Source organism: Pseudonaja textilis, chromosome 3, assembly GCF_049901715.1.
Source record: "Pseudonaja textilis isolate UNSWEBS1 chromosome 3, rPseTex1.2, whole genome shotgun sequence".
In the NCBI taxonomy this organism is placed as follows: domain Eukaryota; kingdom Metazoa; phylum Chordata; class Lepidosauria; order Squamata; family Elapidae; genus Pseudonaja; species Pseudonaja textilis.
Window position 1 is genome coordinate 175,111,250 of NC_141992.1, and position 25,490 is coordinate 175,136,739.

Below are 25,490 nucleotides of genomic sequence, written 5' to 3' on the forward strand. Positions count from 1 at the left end.
AGCCATCTGTCAGAGATACTTTCCAACACTATGATTCTATAACTATGACTAGAGTTATTTCTGAATAAATATACGTTGGATTGAGACAGATAAGATCTGGTCAAAGTTCCTGTCAAACTGGGTGACTTGTGGCCAACCATGCTCTGTCAGTAGAGTTGTGAGACTAAAACGAGGAAAGACTCCTTTGGAAAATATTATAGTAGATAATTACACCACACTATCAAAGGATATAAAAAGATATAGGAGAAGAAAGAAGAATATACAGATGCAGAATAATGACAGGGATTAACACAAAAGGGAATAATCTGTAATAGTGGCCATGGGGTGGGGAACAAAATTTGAAAGACAGCAGGTACAGTGATCCACGCTATTGTCCTTGTGTGTATGTGATGCGTGCAAGGTTTGGATGGCAATACTATACCAGCCATGACACCCTGACAAGGAAAGAAGGAAGGAAGACAGGCAGGCATATTTAAAGATAATAAAACAAAGTTCCAGGAGGAAATCTCCACTATTATATCTATATAACCATTGATTTGAGTCAATGGTTTTCTTCTTGGCTCTGTTCATTTTTTTTGTCCTACTCTCAATTATGCTTTCAAATATACATCTCCCTCCAGAACATCTCTTAAAAGCATACTTAACCTCAGTCTGGAAAAATCCTGCATATTAGGTTAGAGGCAACAGATGGACATCTGGGAGCATTTGTGAAAAACTTATTCTAGTTTCTCTGTATTCAGTGCTGTTTCTCTTTTTCTAACACTAACAGCATATGTCTGCTTGATGAAAATATTCTCTTCTGAGACTTCTATTCAGTTTTCCTGGAGATGGTGCCAAAACATGATGCAAGTGTTTATAAACAGAAGGCAGGGAAATTATATAAACCTCCACAATCTGCCCACCATACTTTTTCTTTCTGCCTATAGATCTGTAAGATTGACACCTGATGGAAGAGTCTTTTGTAGCAATTGGCTATACTTAAGTAATGGCTTGCTCATTATAAATTGTAAAATATTGTTGCAATTTGATAACACCTTTGTTATTAACAGCAGTGTATTTGTAGATTAATGCATAGAAGCTATGGTGCTGCTAATAGGAAGCACAGTTGTTTCACTGTAAAATAAAGTTTATATTATTCCTTGTGGACAATAATTTCATTCAGTCCTCAGCCTTATTTTAAAACTCTGCAAATTGGCTTTTAGGTTCTTGCCAACCTTCCTGGCTTGGCAAACTTTTCCAAAAGGGTTGAACGTTTCCATGTGGCTTGATTAGGTCCAGTGACTCCAATCCCACCAACTAATCTTTCAAAGAACAAAAACAATATTTATATAATTATAGAAAATCTCTTTTATCATTTAGAGTGAGTTTTAAAGACAGAATATATGATTTGCCTGTGCACTAGCCTGAGGACACCTCAGTGCTACATTTGAAACTTGAGAACAATTAATCTAAAGCTTGCAAAACATAAAGGCAATCTCAGTACAAAAATATTTTTATAAGGGTAAATTTTTATTTCACCAGCCAAGATGCAAGCATGAATTGTTTTCTCCAGCAGCCAGGATAATTAGTAAATTAAACCAATGGATAATTTGCCAACTTTATAGTATAGTCTATTATTGTCTTTGCTACTAGTGAGGCATACTGCAGCAGGAGGCACAGATACAGCCTAGATGGCTCCTTTTTCTGCTATTAAAAAGGAATTAAATGAAAACCTTGATTAACAAACACAGGATGAGCAATGAAGGTCAATATCTTGTGTGTGTTTTGTTTATGCCCCAGTAACATGAAAGAAACTAGAGGTGTGTTCGAGCAAAACTGTTCAACATTCCAAATCAGTGCAATGCAGGGCAAAAGTTTATTCTGCTCAAACATGCATATACAAGCATGAATAAGATGAGAGTACAGTGAATGGATCATCACAAAATACAGAATAAAAGAGTTGCAAAGGGACTGTGGAGGTCTTCTAGTCCAACCCCTTGCTCAGGCAAGAAACCCTATACCATTTCAGACAAATGGTTGTCCAATATCTTTTTAATAACTTCCAGTGTTGGACTATTCACGACTTCTGAAGGCAAATTGTTCCACTGATTAATTGTTCTCACGGTCAGGAAATTTCTTCCTAGCTCTAGGCTGGATCTCTTCCTGATTAGTTTCCATCCATTGCTTCTTGTCCTCCCTTCAGGTGCTTTGGATAATAGGTTGGCTCCCTCCCTTTATGGCAGCCCCTTATGATATTGGAACATTGCTATTATGTCCCCCTTAGTCCTTTTCATTAAACTACACGTACCAGTTCCAGCAACAGTTCTTTATAGGTTTTAGCCTCCAGTCCCCTAATCATTTTTGTTGCTCTTCTCTGTACTTTTTCTAGAATCTCAACATCTTTTTTACATTGTGGCAATCAAAACTGGATGCACTATTCCAAGTGTGTTGTTACCAAGACATTATAAAGTAGTATTAACACTTCATGTGACCTTGATTCTATCCCTCTGTTAATGCAGCACAGGACTGTGTTGGCCTTTTGGGCGGCATTGAATATCAATTTAGATACATGGTTTAATCAACTGTATTCATGAATATTCACAGGAAAGAAAACAATATAACCCTCAAATAATCACTGATATGTATTTCTGAGAAAGATGGGCCTTTGTATGTGTTTGTGTTTGTTTAAAAGGATGGGATTTCAATCATACAATTGCAATCAACTTCTTGATTTCCCCACGACCACCCCACTGTCTTTTTTGAGACATACCATTTTTAATAAGGAATGGATCTTGGGGGAAAATGGAATTGGAAAAAAGGAAAACAGTGATAGAATCTAGAGTGATAGTAAATTGACTTCAGGAAGAGAAACTCTTAAGCTCTGTATGGAAAAGTATTAGGTAAGAGATAAATCTCCCAACGGAACGAATCAAATGTAGATGTAAAACAATGTGGACACTGCTTGGAAAAGAATTGTGTTTAAAATATTCGAGAGAAATATGTTGATTTATGCTAATAGGAAATATGAAAAAGGAAGCTTAGTAAGTGACAAAGTGAAAGGTGCTATGGAAAAGAAACAATAGGCATCAAAGAGAACGATTGTACAGTGTTATACATACATAGAAAAATATAGTTTCAAATTATATAATCAAAGAGAATAAGGGATGATTAAGATTTAAAACATTATTTTAAAGGGGGAAAATTGAAAATGAGTAAGAAGAGCAAACCAGGAACTTCTAACACAGTGATTTTAAAATTGAGGGCAATTTTCCCCAAGGGGGTAATTTGGACATATGCAGGGGTGAGGGTGGGGGAAAATGGAACAATTAGTCATTCCTTCTTTGTGACTCAAGGATACCATTTGGCACTGCTGCTGCTGAAACGTTTAGGTAAAACAACAGAATGTGGGTTTTTTTTAAAAAAAAATCAGATAATCACATTATTTGAGACTGGGAAAGGGAGTAATTCACAGAGTTATGATATTGGTGTGGTTCATAGACATCCCCCCTTACATACAGCCTGCAACTTCTGTTTATGGATTTATGGATTGTTAATTCTGTTTTGCTTCCTGTTGGATTGAATGTACTTTCCCTACTATCCACAAAAGCAGTCTACACTGAGAGTTTTTATCCATGTATTTTTCTTAAAATTTTCTGCATAGTTTCCCTGAGCATGATAGTAACCTCCTTTTATGAAATATTATATAAACAGAGAATTAAAATTTCTTTGGAGCATCAGCTGTTTTAACTTGGTGTCCCTCCAGATGTGTTTAAATAGAGCAGTGAAGCGGTAACAATGCTTCTCAGTATACTACCACTTGACATGGCTTGAATGGAATCTACTGTAAAACTTAAGCACTTTTATAGCAGTTGATTGCCTCTGATGAATGCAGGTAAGGCCCCAACTTATATTCTAAAGTCTGGTGACTTTTCGGGTTTTCCACAGAGCAATGGAAACATTGCCTCACATTTCTTAATCAATAAAAAGTGACAGATGCCTGTTTACAATCTTTTCATTGCTACTCTGTAAAATTCTATCTCCTAATATTATCTTTAATGGTATGAGTCATTCTGGTATGCATGCTATTATTTGGTTAAAAAGCCCAACATGACTGCACACTTAGTGCTGAGAAATTCCCTTACTGGTGTCCCTGAAATAATAAAAACAAATAATGTTTGAATAACCAGCTTAAAAAAAAACACAATTACCAAGGAAACGTACTTTCAAATCATGCTTTTTAAAATAGTTCTTGGTTTAGAAAGATAAAAAAATGCCTATGCATCAGTGATGAAATTAGTATTTGATTGCTTTAGAGAAAAGGAAAATTCAAAAGTAAGATTTGAATTACCTCTAAGGGATAAAGACTGAAAAGTATATAAAATTCAAAGGTAAGATTTGAATTACTTCTAAGGGATAAAGACTGAAAAGTATATAAGGAACATCATAACAGGCACAGTGAAATAAGCAGTAACATGCACTACGGTAGATCCAGTGATATAAAACAAGGATTTGTTGACCCACATTCCTGAACATTGGATGTCTATAATATATGAATAATTTAACTATTTTCCTAGATTGTCAATAATTGTTTTGATAGAACGTTAAATCTTTGCAAATTCAGATTTAAGATTAATAATAAATAAAAATTGAATCGATTTCCAAGACCTAAAAGCTGGTTAATTCTGACCGCCTGGTGTGAAAATTGTGGTTTCAGATTGATGATACAATATGTGAATATGGCTTGCCACTGGGGCTTGAGATTGCTGAATGTCTGTGGTTTCTACAAAGGGCAAATTCAGGGTCAAGTTGAACACACTGTTTATAAGGGAAACAAAATATTGCAAAGTAAAAACGTTTCTGTTCATTGTCCTAGGGAGGTGGCCTGTCTTTTTCCATAACACTCCATTCTACTTGGCTGGCTCTAATGTCTTTCCCAGTCAGTCTGCATTCCATAGCCACCTAATTAATATCCTCATTCCTTGTTGGGATAGGTTTGGGATTCTAACATTTCATTTTCATTCCTTAAGTTGTCCTACGTTTATGCAAATTTCCCTACTTCAAAGACTCTAAGGACTTTCCCTTCATTACTGGTAGTGCTTGAGTTATGACTGCACTTGAGACCAGGATTGTTGTTGCTAAGTGATGCAGTCATAAAACGCAGCATCATGTGACTGGATCACTCAGTAATGGCAATGCAGGCAGTTGTCCTTGTAACTCAAAATGTGTGGATTGTTAATTGGGAAGCGGAGGGAGACCCAGGTAAGGAGAGTGTTCATGGGACCATGCTACAATGGCCAGAACTTTGAGAACTGGTCATAAGTCCTTTTGTTCAATGCCAGTAACTTCAAATAGTTGCTGTAAGAATGGTCATAACTCATGGACTACCTGTAGTATCTAACCACTCTACAAAAATGCCCTGGCATTTTATTCTGCTATATCACTATGATGTCGTTTATATCTCACCATTGACACATATGTGAAACAACTTTTTGTTTTTCTTAATTGTCAAATGTTAGGATTTCTCCTTAATTCAAAAGCAGCCAGCAGCCGTTTCTATACTACTGACAATGCAGTCAAGTAGCCCATAGCCAAGATTATATTGGTAATTCAGGGTGGTATGGGCAGAGCCTCTCCCCCAAGACCCTGGATACCCCCTAATGAAAAGAGCAGCACACACCTGCTGTTTTCAACAGATGCGCAATTGGGGGAGACCATTATTTCTCCTAACAGTATGGTAAAGGATCAGAACCCAAGTCAACAAGCCTGCTAGATAGAATAGATGTAAGAGAAGTTGTCATATCAACCAGTGTGGATAATTTTCAACTGTGTGTAACTTTACACAGTTGAAAATTATCCACACTAGTTGTTTAGCTTCAGCTATAGTCCTAATGGCTGGTGATGCCGAGAGGCATCTGAGCATGTAGAAATCAAGCTTTGTCCTGAACGTGTTAAAATATATACAAGTATCCATACCATAATTGAGCCTGGAATTATAGCTGTAAATTGTGCCAATTTAACAATTGGTCACCATGTGATTGTGGCTGATTTCACAACCTTTTGTATAGTGGTTGCTAAGTGAACCCATTGTACCCAATGGGCATTTTTTGCCAGAAATGGAAAGTGAATAATCCTGTGAAGGGACAGTGGCTGTTAGAACTTTGAAATCGGGTTGAAAGAAACTCTGGGGAGATCTGTTGTAACTCTGAATCGTCACCAAGTGATCAGTCATAAATTGAGGACTACCTGTACTATGATTCAGCAGAAAGGTAGAATAGTAACAGCAGCAGACGGATCAGGAGACAGCAAATCTTATACTGGTATAGTTTTCTTCCAATTAAGGACTGGTGGACTAACGCAGCAGTGAGAAAAACAGTCAGCCATTTATCTTGGTTTGACAATGCCAGTTTCGTGACATAAATAGTAATACTCATCTTCCTAATAAATGGAAACAAATGAACATTAAAAATAACCAGAGCAAGGGAATATTACCACCCTGCAACTTTCCAGAATTTAAGCTGCATGACTTGCAATGCTGTCATGGTTTCAAGATTCAAATGGTCATGCATGCAGAATGAGGGCTAGATCACTAGCCAGAGTGGCATAATACTGAAGCATTTTCATACATTGAGTCAATGATTTGGCCCTAAAGATATTTTTATTAAATAAAAATTACAAAGTCATTTTATTTGGTAATTAAAATTTAATTTGGCAATGAAACGTTTGCAAAAAAAACAAGCTGAGAGCACCAAGACCCATAATTTAAGTTTTGCTACTTAGCCTGCAGTATTTTTCATTCATCAGAACAGCAACATTTGGTTTTATTACTCCTTGATATGTCATATTTCTTCAAGATAATATCTGTGACCATATAATTCAGGAAATCCACACCCAAGTTGCCCCAAACCTGCTCATCGTTTTTATACTCAGAATAACAGAATTGGAAGGGACCTTGGCTTGTCCTGGCTTGTCAAACTGGTGGCCCACAGGCCAGATGCATCACCTGCAGGCCACGCCCATCCCAGCTTCACAAAAGGCAAAAAAAAAAGTCATGACATGATTGAATTCGACACCTGTGTTCTAGTCCAACCCCCTGCTCAAGCTGGGGACCCTATATCATTTCAGACAAATGGGTGTCTAATCTCTCCTTCACTGTTGATGAGACAAATTATTTCCTGTTTTCTTTGTTCACTTCCCTTTGTTTCTCTGTGGATAGCTCAGTCTGTGTGGAGCTCATTTAACAAAACACTTGCCTTAAGTAAATAAAGATTGAATGACAAGGAATTCTCACTGCAAGAAACTGTAAATACCTATTTGAGGTTTTGGAAAACTAAGACATATTTTCGTATACTTTTCTAGCAATTTTATGTATCTGCTGTCTCGTTCTTATAAACATGTGCATATGCTAGCACAAGGGCTTGTGTATTAATACTTTTCTTCTTGACGTGGTAAAAACATTTATCATTTTCTTCCTCATAGCAAATATAGCAGTTCTGGAGTTCCTTCTTACTCACTAATTACTAGGAAGATATTTACAACATGAATGTACTTATATATTCATTCAAATACTGATTGAGCAATTGTGCTTTGTGACAATTGTTCCTTCCTTTATCTGTTATCTAGTTTCTTTTTACCAAAAGAAAAAAAATACTGATATTTCTTTCTACTAAAGGTTTCTTGAACTTATTCTAATATTGGTATTTCTGAAACAAGTGTTGCCTAGAATTCAACACAATACTCAGGTTGAGCCTAGACAATACAGAGTACACTGAAATTATTGCTTTCCAATATTAAAAAAACAATACTTTTACTGAAAAATGAAACTGCATATCTTTCAGTGGGTCTTATTTACAGGTAGGCATATATACAGTCTAGGTATGGTTACAGCTTTTAGTGGACAGTAAAATGTTAACATTTTAAAACTCTAACATGTATTCAAGCAAGCTTATAATTGAACTATTTACACAAGTTTCCTGACTTGATTCTGGCTCCTCTTCGTTTTTTATTCATGTCAACAATTGAATGATCTTAATCTGTGCTTTATTTTTGTTACAATATTATTTGATTGCTATTGGTATGTACACTATTTAAATGTCTCAAACTTACACTTGTCAAGAATTGAGGCACTCTAGTAAGGCAACCCAACCAAAATAATCTTTCTGGCAAGATGCCTGTATGCATGCAGAGCATTCAAAGGGAAGAGCATCGTGGTTGTCATGGTGCTGAGCCCAGCGTATCTTGCACATTGCAAGTTAGGTTACAGGAGAAGTAAGGCTTCGCTTGTATGTTCTTTGTTTTATCCTTCACTTTGCACCCAAGACAAGCTTTCTTTTCCAAAGATAGAACCATACTTCACCAAAACAGATTTTGTCATATCCATCTATCTTTAAGATTGAAAAGGATAAAGATGTATGAATACAGCTTGTTTTGCTGATTTTCCTTGTAAGCTGCAAACACACACACACACAGTCATTTCTAACTCAACTCTGCAGGAAATTCAGTGTAAGTCTATATAAAGCAGAGTGGCAGTTTGCTTACATTTTCTGCAAGAGCAACTCAGGGATGCTGTAATCACAAATCTGCATTCCTGAACGCATCTGGAGGAACCCATTGTGGACTGCATTACCCTACTATCTGCTCCAACTATAATTTTCAAAGCTTTGTTGGCTGTTCAGATAAAGGAAGAGGTTGCTTGCATCCTGCTTTTGCTCTGAAAACTCATAAACATACTCCCCCTTCCCCCCCCAACATAGATTTTAAGCATAGATCTGTTTAAGCCATGAAGCCATCCTGGTTTGTTCCAGGGCTAATTTAAGCCAATGTATCTTAAAAGTGTGGTCCGAGGACCCTTGGGGTCTCTAAGACAGTGGCCCCCAACCTTTTTTGTGCCGCGGCCCGGTACCGGCATCACAAAATGATCCGCAGCCCGGTACCGGCATCAGCATGCATGACAAGGCAAGGCGAGCCGAGCGACCGGCCAACCAGCTGTCCCCCGCTTCTCCCCGCCACCTTCAACTCCTCCTTTGTACCTTTGTCGATGGGCTTCGCTTTGGGACGGTCACTCAGCTCACCTTGCCTTGGGAGCTGAAAGAATCCTCGCGCCTTAGTTTCGTTCGAAGCGCCCCCCTTTGATGAAACTAAGGCGCGAGGATTCCTTCAGGACCCAAATGCCACTTTCCAACTGGAAAAGCTCACCCGGAAGCACTTTCTCGTCAAACAAGATGGCGGTGCCCAGCAAACTGGCGACCCGGTAGGAAATGTTCCACGGACCGGGACCGGTCCACGGCCTGGTGGTTGGGGACCCCTGCTCTAAGACCATCTTGGGGTTTCCATGAAAGCAAAGTATTTGCTAGTTATTGAAACACTTGCAACATTTGCAACAGTTACATTCTTATTTGTAAAAAATTACTGCATAAGTTATTTTTATGAAAAAAACATTAACATCGAATGTTTCCTTTGTGTTATTTTTACACGATTCAGTAAATATTCTATGAGTGCATCCATTTTAAGTTTTAATAGATAATTATCGATAAACAACCCATCTAAGGAAGGGTTTTTTGAGGTCCTTCATGGTTTTTAAAAGTGGGAATTAATCCCGACAGCAAAAAGTTTGCTCTCCACCGCAGCGAGACTCTCGCCGTGAGATGAAACTAAGTCGAATATCGGTCCACAACTTCAAACCGAACTTTACATTTCAGTCACTCCTGGTGACTGAACTTTTTCTTTTTTAACAAGGCAGACCGAAGTAGAACCAAAAAATAAATAAAAAATAAAAACCGACTACTGTCGAGCGTGGCAGTGAAAGAGTGAAGGGCATGACAGCTACGGAGAAAAACGCGGGGATGCCCCCCTTCCCTAAGCGCCCGAAGCACGCGCTTGTTTTGCGTAATGGGTAATCCAAGGTTGGTTTGCCATTCCCACATAGGTTGCGCAATTTTTCTTAAGTTTATACTTAACCCAACGCTTCCAGGGTCCGCGAGCTAAGAGCGGAGAGGATTGCCCATCGCTCCCACAGCTCGTCAAAACCGCGCCAAAGAACCGCTGCCAGGCAAATAGAGGGAAGGAGGGGGGGGGAAATGATAGCCGTTAAAAACGAAAAGCCCGCCCCCTCGCCTTTGAGGGTTAAGTGCCATAGGCTATTAAGCGCCTCTTTCCCTTCAGCGGCCAATCCGATCCATCCGCCGATTCTCCCAAGATGGCGTTGGCTCCTCCTCTCAGTTTTCTACGGGAATGGGGCGGCTGTGGTCGAAGCGGGGGCTCCTCCCCCGCGGTGGGGAGGAGGCTGGTTTGGGTGTGTGCGCGCCTCGGCAGGAGGGGCGTCGTTAGCAGATTAGTCCCAGCGGCAGCGGCTGCGGAGGGAGAGGGAGAGCGGCTAGCTGCGGACCAGGGGAAGGCGCGCTTCGGTTTTTGAGTAAGTGGTGCGCTTGTGCGGCGGAGGTTCGGGAGGTCCGTCGGGAAGCGGGTCGGATAATGCAAGAGTCTACCGGAGGGGGCGGCGAAGCGCAGGAAAGTTTCTGTCCCCGTCGGAGGGGGATTCGCGGCCATGTTGGGGAAGGTACTCGGCGGAGCTTTGGTCGTGGGGGAGCGACAGCGGCAGGACGGGGTCCATTTCCTTCTCTGCCTCGCTTTCTTCCTTCCCTCCGGTTGCCCGTTAAAGAAAGGTTGGGGCCGTCTAGCCGCGGGTGAAGGCCGTTGGGGAGTTCAGGCATCCCCTGACCCCTCGCGTCGAGGCGGTTGGCGGCGCCTGACTTAGCTTTGGCTCGGGACGCCTAGCCGCAGGAGGGCGGCGGGGAACATGAGGGAGACGGCTCGGCTTTGGAGGGGGTCTTTCCCCTTCGTGACAGAGCCTTTCCCTCCGAAGCCCTCTTCCCTGGGGCCCCTCGCACGACCAGTCCCCTCAGTTCTACAGCCAGAGGATTGTCGCCTCAAAGCGCTCGCAAAATGGGAGCGGTAAATAAAAATAAAGAGGGGTGGGAGCGCCTCCTCAGCTCCCCGTTGCATCTCTGACTCCCGGGGATCGGCGGGTCGCGAGCTCCGCTTTCCTCTCAATGAACCAGAGAATAATTCTCTCCCCCCTCCCCTCCCCGCCGCCCCCAATACACCTTTCTCCGGATCAACGGGCAGTTCTTATCGACCCGTCGGTTTTGTTTTGTTTTGTTCTTCATTCTGGAATCAAAAGTTCTCGTGAGCAACATTTTTGGAGAGGAGAAGGAAGTCAAAAAGACCCGTCTGCAAAGAAAAAAAGGACGCGTGTGTGTTGCGTTCCTTCCCTCGAGTTTCGTGATGGAGCGCGGTTGTTTTGTATCGGGAAGCAGTGAATTTCCTGCGCCTGTCAACAGGGTTAGCTTGGCGTGGATTATTATTCCTCTGGAAAAAAAAAAGTTGGGTCTCTTGTGCTTAGACTTGTATTCTTTCTGCCAGTTGGGCCTAGTCGAGATAGTCTAAAATGCCGCTGTTGAAAAAGATTTACTCCCTCCTCGGATGTCTTGGAGAAAGAGCTGGTGCCGCTTTCTGTACTTATCCTGAAATAAAAATGCTAGTTCCTGATCAGCCTTTATTTATATTGGAATTTCACTTCCTTGTTTATTTAGGAAATTACTTAACTTCAAAAACATCCTTTACAGTGAGGCAGAATTAATATTGATAAAGTATGAGGTTACATCAGCCAAAATACACTTACATTATCAGTGAAATTGTTCTAGTTGGATTCATTTAACACACAGATTTACAATGTAATTGAGTGCATTCATATAATTGTGCTTTATTCAATAAAGATGGGTGGCGAATAAATTTTCTCACTAAATAAACTTGTTTTTCTTTAGGAGATAAGCCTACCTTTAAAGGTATAGTTATCTAGAAGCAGTTTTATAAGATGAACTGATGAACATAGTCCATTCAAATAGTTTACTTTTTTTACTTTTACAGTTTTCAGGCTTTCTATACGATTACTTTTTTGTTAACAGTTTTATATATTTGTGAAAACAGTTCTTATTCACAAAAATGAACTAATATTTCACTTGCTGCTCTGATTTTAATGCTTTAAATTGATAAATGTTTTTTGTATTTATAGATTATCTTACCAACTTATTTAAGTATTTTATTTTTTAGAAAATTTTTCTAATTTCTTTTATTCAATAGGACAAGAACTGTAGTTAAAACAGAACTGGTTAAACCTTTCAGAGGGGAAATGCTTAACAATTTTTTTGCCTACAGTATGTATTTTTTTTTTGTACTTCTGCAAATCTTGGATCTTCACCAAGCCTTTTCATGTGGATGTTTTGGCTACAAAAGCATTTCGTCTGTGCATAAAAAATAGAAGAAAATGGCAACCAGTAGTGTTCATAAGATTAACATAGGTAAATGGGCACATTCTTGCTCCAGCAGTTTGCAGCATGACTTTAATTAAAGGCAAATAAAATGTCATGAATCATTGCAATGATTTATACTTAGTTTTATTTCCTTTTAAAATGATACTGCTGACATCTGCATTTTTTTTACAAATGCGTATGTGGATATAAATTTGAGTTTTATCCATTGCATGATTATAGCTTGTAGTGAAAGCTTCTCTGTTTTATATATAAACTAGATGGTTAGCTTACAAATTATAAATTTTATTCTAAAATAATAAATAATGAAACTACTATTATCTAATTATTCCAATAGCATAGACTTTGGAAAATCATATATTTCATTTCTATGACTCGATTTTTTTAACCTGAAATATAGGTGCATAGTTAACTTTTTTGTACAGCTAGTCTCATAACAGTTTGTTCAAAGTTACAGCAGGACTGAAAAAAGGGGCATGACTTTTTTTTCCAGTTTTTTTCACAGTTACAACCATCGCAGCATCCCCCTGATCATGTGATCAAAATTCAGATACTTGGCAGCTGGTTCATAATAATGACCGTTGCTGTGTCCCAAGTCACATCACCCTTTTGTGATCTTCTGACAAGCAATGTCAATGGGAGAAGCCAGATTTACTTAATAACCAGCTTACTAACTTATCAGCTGCAGTGACTCACTTAACAATGGCTGCAAGAGAGGTTGTAAAATGGGGCAAAGCTGACTTAACAAATGTCTCACTTAACAGTAATTTTGAGCTAAATTGTGTTAATAAGTCGAGGACTATCTGTATTGCTGCAGATCTTTAGAAATCAGTTTTGTAGTCTCAAATTCACTTGCAGAAGGAAATGTTAGGATTTTTTATCTGCCCAAATATTAGTAGACTGTTGGTAGATCAGCAGTGTATTTGATCATACCTGTTGCTGATTTCTATTGAGCAACAACTGTATTTATTGTACGATCATGTGACTTTACTGTTGTATCTTTATATTCCGAACTGGCATAGTAACACCGTAAGTTTAAGAATGATCCACACTCAAATTCAGAGGTTTAAAATTGATCAGATTTTACTGTTTTGTCCAAATTGGACTACTGTGAATAAGAAAAGGTCTTAAAACTTAGTGTTTTAGCGTCTTGTGGTGTTTTTTTTGGCTTGGCAATTGTAGTGTCCCAATTGCAGTAATGTTTAATTGAAAACTTCCTATGCATTGCAAAGACTTAAATTTTCATGCCATAAATCAGTGGCAAATCTTATTTTGTATGTTATGTATTCCTGAATTTTCATGGAGCAATTTTTGGAAGGGGGTAAATAAGGGGTCATAATGCCCCAAAAGCATTCTTTTCTGCTGTGAAGGAAGATTGATGCTTCTCATTCTCTTTTCACTCATAAGGTGAAAATACATTTTTGAGAAATGAATTAATTTCCAAAAAATTCCAGTGTAGACTTGAAAATACATTCATATGTAGAATTATCTTTTGTCTAATTTTGCCATTGAAATCAGTTTCCAAAATTCTAATGATTCAAGCATAGTTAAATTAAAATATTAAATTTGCCTTCATTCATAAAATGGGTACATTCTAACATAAAACTGAATGGTTTAACCTGGATATCTGTTTTTAGCTGTGAGAAAATTCTTGAACTTATTGGTTAGTTTAACTTTTAAATGCTCTTACGTGCTATTTAGGAATCCAAAAGCAAATTTAGAGATATCTAGGTCATTTAGTTATGTTTTTTATAGAAAACAAGGTGTGGCTATGAAGTGGTCAGTAAATAATGGAGAGGTTCCCTGACTCAGGCTACATGATACCTACTCATCAAGGGAAGAAGAGTAACATTATAGCACTAAGGCTGAAACCACCATGGCCCAATTTTTAAAGTTCCTTGCTATTAATTCCATTCCTCACTTTTTCTCTTCTGAAGGATTCTGGAGTACTTGAAAACTTGAAAGTATTTTATTTTACCTCTATTTTCACAGGAGAAATTTGGGGGAAGAACTCCACATCTGAGCTACATAGGAAAGGAACGAGAAAATCTGAGTCATATAGTGACAGGAGAAGAAAGGCTAGACAGTATTGATAAATTGAATACCTACTTTATTGATAAGTAGAACATCAACAAATCATCACACCTGATGGCATTCAGCCAAAGGTTATTAAGGAGCTTAAACCTGCCAGTATGGATCTCCTAATTATAATACACCACCTCTACGTTCTATCTGTGTTTGAGCACTGAAAGGTGATTAATATACCTTCAGTTTTTAAGAAGGGCTTATGGGAATATTCAAGAAGTATCAGCATCTGTGCCAAGGAAAATGGTGGAAACTGCTATTAAAGATAAAATTACCAAACATTTGGAGATATAGGCCTTGCTCAAAAATACCCAAAATTGTTACATCAAGGAATTGTCTTCTCTAACCAATCTACTTGGATAAGAGCAAGCCAGTAGATATTATCTACTTAGATTTCCTTCATCAAAGACTTTTCGGTGGGCTTAATAGCCATGGAATAAAATATGGGTGTCAAACTTGCGGTATCACGTCATGTGACATTTCATGACATTTTTTCTCTTTGTGGAACTAGAGTAGGCGTGGTCTGCACATGACACATCTGGCCACCAGTTTGACACCCCTGAAATAAAAGAACAGGTTGTCTTGTGAATAAACATCTAGCTGAAAAATAAAAAACAATTGGAATAAGTAGACATTTCTCAGAATGGAGGATTGTCACTCCCCCACGGTTCTTTCCTAGGACAAATGCTTATTAATCTATTTATAAATCATTTGGAATCAAGTATGGCTAGGTGGAATAACCAAGTTTGCTGATACATTAAATTGTCTAGAATTGATATGAACAAAAATGGACTGCAAACGGTTCAAAGGAATGTCTGTGTTTAGGGAATGGATGTCAAAGTGACATATGTCCTTCAGTGTGCACAACTGTAAATTGATGCCAAAATTATTCATACAAACTAATGGGATAAGAGCTAGTAGTAATAAATTAAGAAAGATCTTGGGCTAATGGTGAAAAGTGTTCATCTGCTATAAAAAAGACCAACAGCATGTTTGGACAATAAACTATGGAATATAGAGCATGCAAATATGATAATGCCCTTATATGAATCAGTGGAGTTGGTGCAGTTGTATCTAGAATATGTGCAGTTTTTTTAACAAAAGAATCACGAATGGTCCTGAAACACATTAAACCACAGAAAGTCCTTTCCCTCTGCCCCAAAGTTTGAAAGAATAACTGGATCTTTTATTGAATAGCTTCCTGGACATCATTGGGGTAGGTTCAAAATTACAGTGATACTGAAAAGTAATTTTATGACTTGAGCCTGTATTTTACAACCTTCAGAGCATCCATCAAAGTGATGTGATTGCTATTGCAATCAGTATGTCTGTTCCCATCCCCAACCTTTTTTTCCCCTTTTCCTTTACAAATCTAATGGGAAATTTGAAAGGAAGGGCTTATAATAGAGTAGGCAGACACACAGTAGGGAGTACACATTGAAAAGGATGTAGTGCTATTAGCAGCTCTGAGCATGCTCAGGCACTGGGAGCCACAAACACATTATGCCAGGGGTGTCAAACTGGTGGCCTGAGGGCTGAATGTGTTATGCGCAGGCCACGCCCCCAGCTCCGCAAAGGGGAAAAATGTCCGGAAACATCACGTGACTGACAGCCCAGTTCCCCATTGTATGCTTAACCTTTTCTCTTATAATCCATTTCTCTCCATTCTTTCTGATTTGTGAAGGAGAATGTAAGGAAGAAAATGGCTCCGGCACTGGGGAGATTACCTACAAAAAGTTTGTCCCCCCTCCCCTTGAGGGGGAGAAATTGGAGAGGAAGGGATTGTAAGAGAGTAAGTAGGCCCACAATGGGGAATACATCAGACTGTTTGCATAGCCCACTCATCACTTATATTCCTTTTTATATTTATTAATAGATTGATAATTCCAGCAACTACATACAACAAAAGATTTCATTTCTGTAACTAGAGCTAAGGGACACAGATATGGGACAGTAATACAGTATAGTAAATGTTTTAAATGGTATTACTTAGAAAATATATGAGAAAAGTAAGCAGAAGCTAAATATACCTTATTTTTTATAGTTAACACTTAAATTCTTCATGTGAAGATAAAGCTAAACTCTTTCCGTATTTAATACTAAACTTATTTCTTTGTATAGGCTCCCTAAAAAGTGCTTGAATTGATTTCAGTAATGATATTCATCTTTCAGCAAGATAAATTAAAATCAAGTAAATTAAATACTATGTGATTTATTTATTTTATTGTGAATATTAGTGTAATTATGTATGATTCTGACTTTGTTTATACAGGTAGTCCTCGACATACAATAGTTCATTTAGTGACTTTTCAGAGTTACAATGGCACTGAAAAAAGTGACATGACCAATTTTCACATTAACGACGGTTGCAGCACCTCCATGGTCACGTGATCAAAATTCGGATACTTGGCAACTGGTTCATGTTTATGACAGTTGCAGTGTCCCTGGGTCACATGATCATCTTTTGCAACCTTCTGAGAAGTGAAGCCAATGGGAAAATCAGATTCACTTAACAATTGTGTTACTAATTTAACAACTACAGTGATTCACTTAACTGTGAAAAGAAAGGTCATAAAATGGGACAAAATCCACTTAACAAATGTCTTGCTTAGCACATAAATTTTGGGCTCAATCATGGTCATAAGTCAAGGATTACCTGTATTACATCCATGTCAATATATGTGGTACTAATTAATTAATTACTTACAAGAAATCTATTGAAAACCTATTATGTCAGATGTACTATATAAACGGCTATCTGTAGTAGGAGGGGGGATTAAAGAAAAGTAAAAATAGTGATTGAAGCACTTGTGACCACCATCTTGCTTTTTCATCCTCTTTGTGGACAATACTGGCAGCTGATTAACAGAAGCAAAAAATGGAAAGCATGCACCTATGTGTAAAATATCCGTTCAGAGGCAATATCATGTTGAAGAGCTTGTGCTGGACATCACTTTAGCTTGAAACTGGTGACTGATACTATGAAAGGATTAGTTATCACTTATACTTTTGTAGTATGTGTACTGTTTCTCTAATTAGAGGATTGGTGTGGATGATCTGTAGAAAATACTGTTCAGGTGTATTTCCCTTTTCAGTGACCTTTTAAACTTGTGAGCTTCTGTAAGGAAATGAGAAATAATAGTTCCTAGACTTCTAAATGTGCTTCAGAATATAGCTGAATGCTAAAGACATGGGTACTTACTCTGTGGCTTCCCTTTAGCAGAGTATTTTTGGTTTATATTTACTTTCATTTGCTTCATCTGCTTTTTTGATTATTGTACCCTGTTATGGTTTTTTAAGTTTTACCTTAATGAGAAATCTTGTCATGAGATATTAGTCCTACTATTGCGACACTGAGCAATCGTTTCCCCCATTTTTGTGGCTATCTATTTTATAATAACCTTTTTTAAATAAAGTAAAATAGTGTATGGTAAGTACTATTGGAAATATTTTACTTCAAAATAGTATAACTTTTTACTTGTCATAAATTTGATTTGTGACCTGCTACCCTGGAATTACCGAAACATTGTGGGAAGAGAGCCATGTTAAGTCTGTGGCAAAAAAAAAACAGTGGAAAGCTCGGGAGTTAATCAAAAGGAAAATATCTTAGAGAAAATAATGGAATACATATAACATACATATATAAGCAATTTTTTAAAATGTAAGATAATACTGTAATATTTCTAGACAAATTACTATCCAGGTATCTTGCATTATATACATCCACATGATCAAATACTCTTTTTTCTTGTGCATATCTGGCATTTAAATTAGACAGCAGTAATTAGATAATAATGAATACTTAAATAAGTGAATTATAAACTGAACAATTGCTTACTGCTAAGTGGATGAATAATTGATTGAAAGTGCACAGAAGTAATTTTAACATATTTGATTTTATTTGTCTTGGTAGGCCTACTCTATTTCATGTTATTGTACTTTTTTGTTCTTTTCCTGAGATGGTTTATTGGTAATCTCCTTCCATATTTTTCACAAATTCACCATGATAGTTGGATTACTTTGAGGGCAATATCATACAGTGCAGTAGGTCATAATGTAATTTGTTTGGTTTTGGTTTAATATGCAGTCTTATACAAGTCTGGTCATTATTGTTTGTAAACTGATCTATGGGCATCAGGGAAACAATCATTGTGGTTTATTCAACCTAATTAAGATAAATTATAGTTTAATGCATTGTGTGAAATTAATAACAATTCATCAAGGTTATCAGTGAGTATTATAGTTAAGCAAATATTTTTCTGGATTCTAAAACTTCCTGGAAGCAGGTGGTTTGTCTGTGACTGTAGCATTCCATTAATGTAATTGTAGTTCAGCATCATTGAAACCCTACTATTACCTTCATTTAAAATCTTTCTGCACTCTGCCTATATATATTTATGCATGCTATGTGTGCCTTTTTTCTTTGACAGGAGAAAAAAAGTGGCTGTATTTGTGAAAATCATTGTGGTAGAGCTAACAATAGGAATTTACTAAATAAATGGAACTTTGGACTGTTTCTCTGTTTTTTGATAAAAGCATTATTAAGGAACTGATATTTGGGTCATAATTCATTTATTTTCTTGACAATGTAATATAATCTAAAAAAGGTTGAAAAGCACTGTGTTAAAGTATAGGAATAAAGATGAGATCGAACTTTACATGGGGATGTCATATGACTTAATAGGTATAGCTGAGGTGTGATGCAATTATTTTCATATCTGGAGTACAGTAGTTGAAGGATACATATCATTCACATGAAAAAAATAGTAGAATGGGAAGTAGAATAATATGTTAAAATATTCACATCTACATCTTCAGTTTCAAGGTTCTACTTTGTGTAGAAATGAATGAACTAAAAGAAAAAAAATACTATTAAGTCAGCCTCCTTTGTTGAAGTGAAGGGAAAGATTTAACAAAACACTTCTAGTCCTGCTATTTTGTTTAGGTTACTGAGGAGGAACAACAAATCTGTCAAGCTAGTATTTCTGTTATGAAATCTGAAGCTCAGAAGCTTGGAGAGGTGAGCCAAGAGTTCCCTCCAGTGATGGAATAAAGTCATAACATTTAAAAACCAGAAAACAACTAGCTTTGTGATAGTCATTTCACCTCACTGCAACCCAGTTGGTGCTGGAGAGTTGTTTTAATTGTAGGAACACAGGTGCCTTGACCTACTTTCTAACTGGTTTAAAATTCTCAAATAGAGAATGCCTAAATAGAAGAATTAAATAAAAGCAAAATTTATTGTTAACGTATATGACCATTCACATATGTATAAAGAGAAGATGTGACAGATAGTTCAAAAAGACATGAAGAAGGCACTAGTACTGATGTTACCTAGATTGGGTAATGAAATGTCTGCAAGAAAACAAGCAAGTTCTGAGACCACCAAGGACAATTCTAAATGTGTATAAAATATTAATTGTAATGATCAGTGGCCAGCAATTCTTAAGTTGATCTATAAGCATATTCATGTAAAGCCAGTTTGGGATAATGGTTTTAGGCTAGAAGGCTTCATGCTAGAAACAAAAAAATTGTGAGTTGTAGTTCTACCTTAAACACATATCCAGCTGGGTGATCTTGGGCCAATCACTACAGTTCCCAGGAGTAAAAATATTACCTGAAAGCGCAACCTTTAAGAATGTATGTATATGATATACTATACTTTCTAGTTTCTGTGTTTTAAGAAATATATATAAACATTCTTCCATGTGCTATTACATATATTTACAATGAGCTAATATAGTGGTGCACAAATTTGAGCTTGGTTTGGGGAAAATTTTTTTTTCCACACATTAAAAATTATAGGGAACATCAGTGCATGGTTAGTAAGAGAAAGAAACAAGAGAAAAGGAGGATTGAGAAAATTTTGGGAGTGCCACGGCCACATAAAGGGAGGGAAAGAGGAGAGGACAGAGGCATACTAGTTACTCCTAGTTGCTTCACAAGTCTAGAATTTGTCTCAGGTAAAATCCGGAACTTCCAATGTGGCATAGGTTTTGAATCTAATAGCTCACAATCTGCCTTATCCCATACACAATTGAACAAAACACAAAGTGGTTACTTTGAAAATTCAAACCACAAGTAGCAATGTCCCCTACCAAATTCAATAGGGTTCTCCTGCATAAATATATTGCCAAGCCTACTGATAGACCAAGCTCAGAAAACAACCCCACAGGAAGACTACGACCATTTCTATTGAGATTGGTAATAATAAGATCTTGCAAAAATGGTAGCGTTGTACCTCTTCCTCCTCCTTATAGTTCAATGTATTAGGGAGGCAAGCTATTGAACTGCTTCTGATTATTATCTTGTTTTGAATTTTAAAAATGCTTTACCTCCTTTTTCCTGCACAACACCTTTAAGGTAATCTTTTTTACTCTCTCTACATTCACCGGGAGTGGAAGATTGTCTCCCATTCTTGTGTTTTTGGGGTTTTTGTTGATGCTAAAAATTCCCTCTTATTTTTGAAAGCATCTTGTATGTATTTAAATAAGGGTGGGAAGGTGTTGTGCGACAGCTATATATATTATGCTTAATGTATGGCTTTTGACTGAATAGCTGCAGTGCCTTAATAGTATTTATTTTTTTATGTTGTAGGAACGTGGTGAAAGATGGTGGATCGCTTGGCAAACAGTGAAGCAAATACTAGGCGAATAAGCGTAGTGGAAAACTGTTTTGGAGCTGCTGGTCAGCCTCTGACCATTCCTGGCCGTGTCCTCATTGGTGAAGGAGTATTAACAAAGCTGTGTAGGAAGAAACCAAAAGCAAGGCAGTTTTTTTTATTCAATGATATCCTTGTATATGGTAACATCGTTATCCAGAAGAAGAAATATAATAAGCAACATATCATTCCTCTCGAAAACGTCACTATTGAGTCTATCCAAGATGAGGGGGATTTGCGGAATGGCTGGCTGATCAAAACTCCAACTAAATCTTTTGCAGTATACGCTGCTACTGCCACAGAAAAATCTGAATGGATGAACCACATCAATAAATGTGTTTCTGATTTGCTGTCCAAAAGTGGGAAGACGCCCAGTAATGAGCATGCAGCTGTCTGGGTACCCGACTCAGAAGCCACTGTTTGCATGCGTTGCCAGAAAGCAAAATTTACCCCTGTGAACCGTCGACACCACTGTCGGAAATGTGGATTTGTTGTATGTGGACCCTGCTCTGAAAAGAGGTTTCTTATACCCAGTCAGTCTTCCAAGCCTGTGCGAATCTGTGACTTTTGTTATGAATTCCTTTCTATGGGAGAGATGTCAACATGCCAGCCCACAAGATCAGACTCTTTCAGCCAGTCACCAAAGCCTCCTTTAAATGACATATCAGATGATGATGATGATGATGATAGCAGTGACTAAATAATGGAAGAAAATGTTTTTATATTACAGTTGGTGTTTGAACTTGAGTTGTTGTATGAGAAACCTCTAGTTTCAAGTTCTCCTGAGAAATCTACCCTAGCTATTAAATTTGCCTGAAAAACCTTTCAATCCTATGTGCCTCAGTATTTAAACCTCTAAAATATGTCATTACTCTTTCTGCAGGGATTGACTATTGCAAATACTTTCCAGCCATGTATACTTGATTTTCTTTCTACAAGTGAATTGGTCAGCAGCTCCACTTTTCTGAAGAAAAAGATTAGAAAATGTAGCAGAATTTTTTTTTCTTTGCAGTTGTGCTAATAAGTAGTCCATAGTATGAATTCTTTTAATATTAGGATGGGGGAATTAAACCTGCATGAAATCAGTAATTTGGTTAGAGATTGAAAAGGACATCTAACCAAACTTTGAAACTGATCGTTTACTTTTATTCTATATATTATAAATTCTGAAATGTTAGTAACTTTTTAAAAACAATGCAAAATGTTATACACCAAGCAGTGCCTTGTAATGACTGCACTGTTGCAGGAAAAAAAAATAACCTTGCACCGTCTGGCATGCGATCATCTAAGAAACAGTTGGTGCTATTAGGATTAATTGTTCTTGTATAATGGGATTTCAATACTAAGGGTTGTGACTTCATCCCTGAAACTGAGGGCTATCCAGCATCTCCTTGCACAAAGTGATTTTCATTAGGACGCAAGGTGAAGATAGATTCAGCACTATTGCGCAATGATTTCACATACTTGATCACAAGTATGGTGCTCCCACAAAATGAATAAAACAAATGGGGGCTTTTAAATAATTAATCTTTCAGATGGATTTGATATCTAAACCACTTTCAAACTTGTACGATATTGTTAAATGTTTATAATTATCAGGTATGGTTAATTGAAAAGTTTTGTCTCAGATCATGTTACTTGCTGTAATGTTTTGATTTGATATTTAAATCCTTAGATTATTCACTAACCTTTTTAAACTGTAGGATGTGGATTTAAAAATAAACTGTATTCTAAAAGCACAAATTGGGAGAATGGGCTAGCTATTCATTTGAAAACGACATTTGTACACAGCTGACCTCAAGATGTAAATGAATTGCAGGTGATTTTATTTTAAATGTCTAAAATCAAGACCTGACAAATAGTACAAAAGGTGTTTTCAGTAAAATTTTTACTTCGTACAATATTCTTTCTATAATGGTGTCAATTTTAGAGAAATGTCAACTTAGCTACAAAGTTTTGTAAAATCCCACAACATACCTCTATTTTTATATAATAGTATGTTTAATTGTTTTACACAGAAGTCTCTTGACAGAATTGTGTGGGAATTCAATAGTACCTGAGAATTTATAAATAACATACTGAATATTATTCATGCAAAGTTATATTGTGCTTAATAAGTCACAGTTTCTGCACTGTTTTCTGCCGATTTAACTATATTTATTAAATAAACCATTAGATCTGCATCTGTGAACTTGTCTACCATTCTATAATCTGGTTGGATGAAGAGTATGATATCCAAATTGGGACAAAAAAAATCATATGAGGAATCTAGCTATAAAGTGATAGAGTGGGCTCAGTTGACTTGCTTAGAATCTGTGGAACAGCTGTATTGATGAGAATTCAATGGGATAGATTCCCAGTTGATGTTCAAATGCCTGAATCGGGAAGAGCCTTGCATTTATGCTGGGAGTTCAGACTTGTGCACATAATTTTTGAAACTCTCAGGTCTCCCCCAGCTTTCCTATTTGCTTCTTGAATCTTAAAATTCAACATTTGAGGACACAATATTTAAAAAGTTCATTAATTATAGTAAAAGTAGTTTTAATAGAATGATTATTTCTAGCATACTATAATATATACAACAGCTTCATTCTGGCAATAATTAACTTCAAGGAGGCTTGTCCTTATGCAGTTATGAGATTGAAGGCTTCCTCTTTGTTAACCAAAGTTTAGTGTAATGTCTGAACCCCATATTGTGGTTAAATCTTACAGACAAATCACATAAATTATAGAGTGAAATTGGACTGAGTTTAGATAACTTGTCAAATAATTCTAAAATTGTTGAGGCTAAGATTAGGAGAAGAGACAATCTGGGACTCACCGAGGCTTATTCTTATGGCAGACCATATACTTACATTATATCTGATGTTGCGTTTTGCAATAAGTACTAACGACGATTGTCCATCTGTCCATTACTATTTCCATAATTACCATTGATGCATAGAAATGGGTAGTTTGAAGCATGCCCTCCAAAGTGTGCTTCTTTATGAAGAAGCCAATGAAAACTTTTCGAATTGGCTGGATATACTTAATTTTTTTCTACTGTTTATCAAAATCTTTTGCGGATATAATTCAATTTTCTTAATGCTTATCTTACAATCTTTCTGTACTCAGTATTGAATGTAATTTTATATCTGCCCAGTTATCTTTATATGCTGCACATATGCTTCAGCACTTTCATTTATTTGGCCACAAGTTCCTTCTATCAGCCTTCAAATCCAGTCATTTAATACAAATGAAATTTGCATATGCTACAATTAATCCCTGATGCTGTTACCAATTGACAATGTAAAACAAGTAATTGTAAGATTAGGAGTGTGAAAGAAAGGTTACCAATTTTATGATTTTTCTCATAATTTTATTTTGGAAAGCAAGCTATCTTGTGTGTTAAGTCAACTTTGAGAGAGGCTTAATAAATGATTTTGTAATTTTGTCAGACTGCGCTATTTTCATTGTGTAAATCTAAGGGCAACTATCAATAAGGTTTTTTTTGCTTGCTCCCAGTATGTAAAAAGATGTTAAAAGTGCACCGTGAAAATGATATACTAGTTAAACATTACTTACCATTTGAGAAATAAATTCTAATATGAAAAGTGAGAGGATTTTGGAATGCTTCCACGGGAGATCACGCCTATTCTGGAGGGAAAGATGTTATTTCTTAAAATTAAGGGTGGCAACCAGTTAAAGAACTTGTTTATTTTTAAATGACTGATTTGTTCAAATACACAGAGAAATTGTCTTATTTTTGTAAATAGTAAAGGACTCTGAATGTATAACTTGCAACTTATGAAGTAGCTTTATTTGAGTAGAATAGTTATTATATCCCTTAAATATTTTCTTAATGCTGTTTAGTCGAATGCCTGTACCTTGCACCAAGACCCTTTGTTCTCCAACAGATCTTATGTTCCTGGGATCCCATGCTCAAGATTTAATTTCTGACTCAAGGTTCTCTGGAATAATGCTGTTGCTTGAATACTCTGGGCTTTAAGTCCCATTTTTGTTGCACTTACGTTTGGCAATATTTAAGGGGTATAAATATAAAAATATTTAACTTAAAAAATTTCTAGTAAGATGGTAGAGATGAATTCTACTCTATTCAAAACATTTTTGGAGGTTGAAATCAGAGCTCCTGTTTAGGCAAAGGTCCCAAGTTGTTTCTTTCTGGCTTGCTAAACTCAAGAGGTTTTTCTTTTGTGGATTTGAATACTGTAACTTTTGGATGCTACAGGGCTTTTTCTCCATATCAGTGTTTATCACAATTTGCAAACTAATCTTACATTGGCAGAAACTCCTCCCCTCCCCCCCCCAAAAAAATTAAAAATACACACCCTTCATTCCTTGCTGAAACAGGAATGAAGCCACAAGGGTGGAGAGGTTGAATCGCATCGTATCTTTTGGGAGAAATGGATTGCTTGTAGCCCAAGAACAAAAAGAAGATTCTC

The 25,490-nt window shown here is 37.0% G+C and overlaps 1 protein-coding gene across 4 annotated transcripts; it reads left to right on the forward strand.

The window, feature by feature from the left end:
* The first annotated feature begins 10,209 nt into the window (after positions 1-10,209).
* PLEKHF2 (pleckstrin homology and FYVE domain containing 2) lies at positions 10,210-24,484 on the forward strand. 4 transcript variants are annotated; one of them, XM_026705941.2, is made up of 2 exons: positions 10,210-10,387; positions 20,985-24,484. In XM_026705941.2, exon 2 carries the CDS (start codon positions 20,999-21,001, stop codon positions 21,746-21,748), a length of 750 nt encoding a protein of 249 aa, XP_026561726.1. In that variant the 5' UTR covers positions 10,210-10,387; positions 20,985-20,998; the 3' UTR covers positions 21,749-24,484. The 4 variants fall into 4 exon arrangements, with proteins under 4 accessions (XP_026561726.1, XP_087787655.1, XP_087787657.1 ...); XM_087931529.1 differs by lacking the exon at positions 10,210-10,387 and adding an exon at positions 10,392-10,531; XM_087931531.1 differs by lacking the exon at positions 10,210-10,387 and adding an exon at positions 11,067-11,316.
* The last annotated feature ends 1,006 nt before the right edge of the window (positions 24,485-25,490 follow it).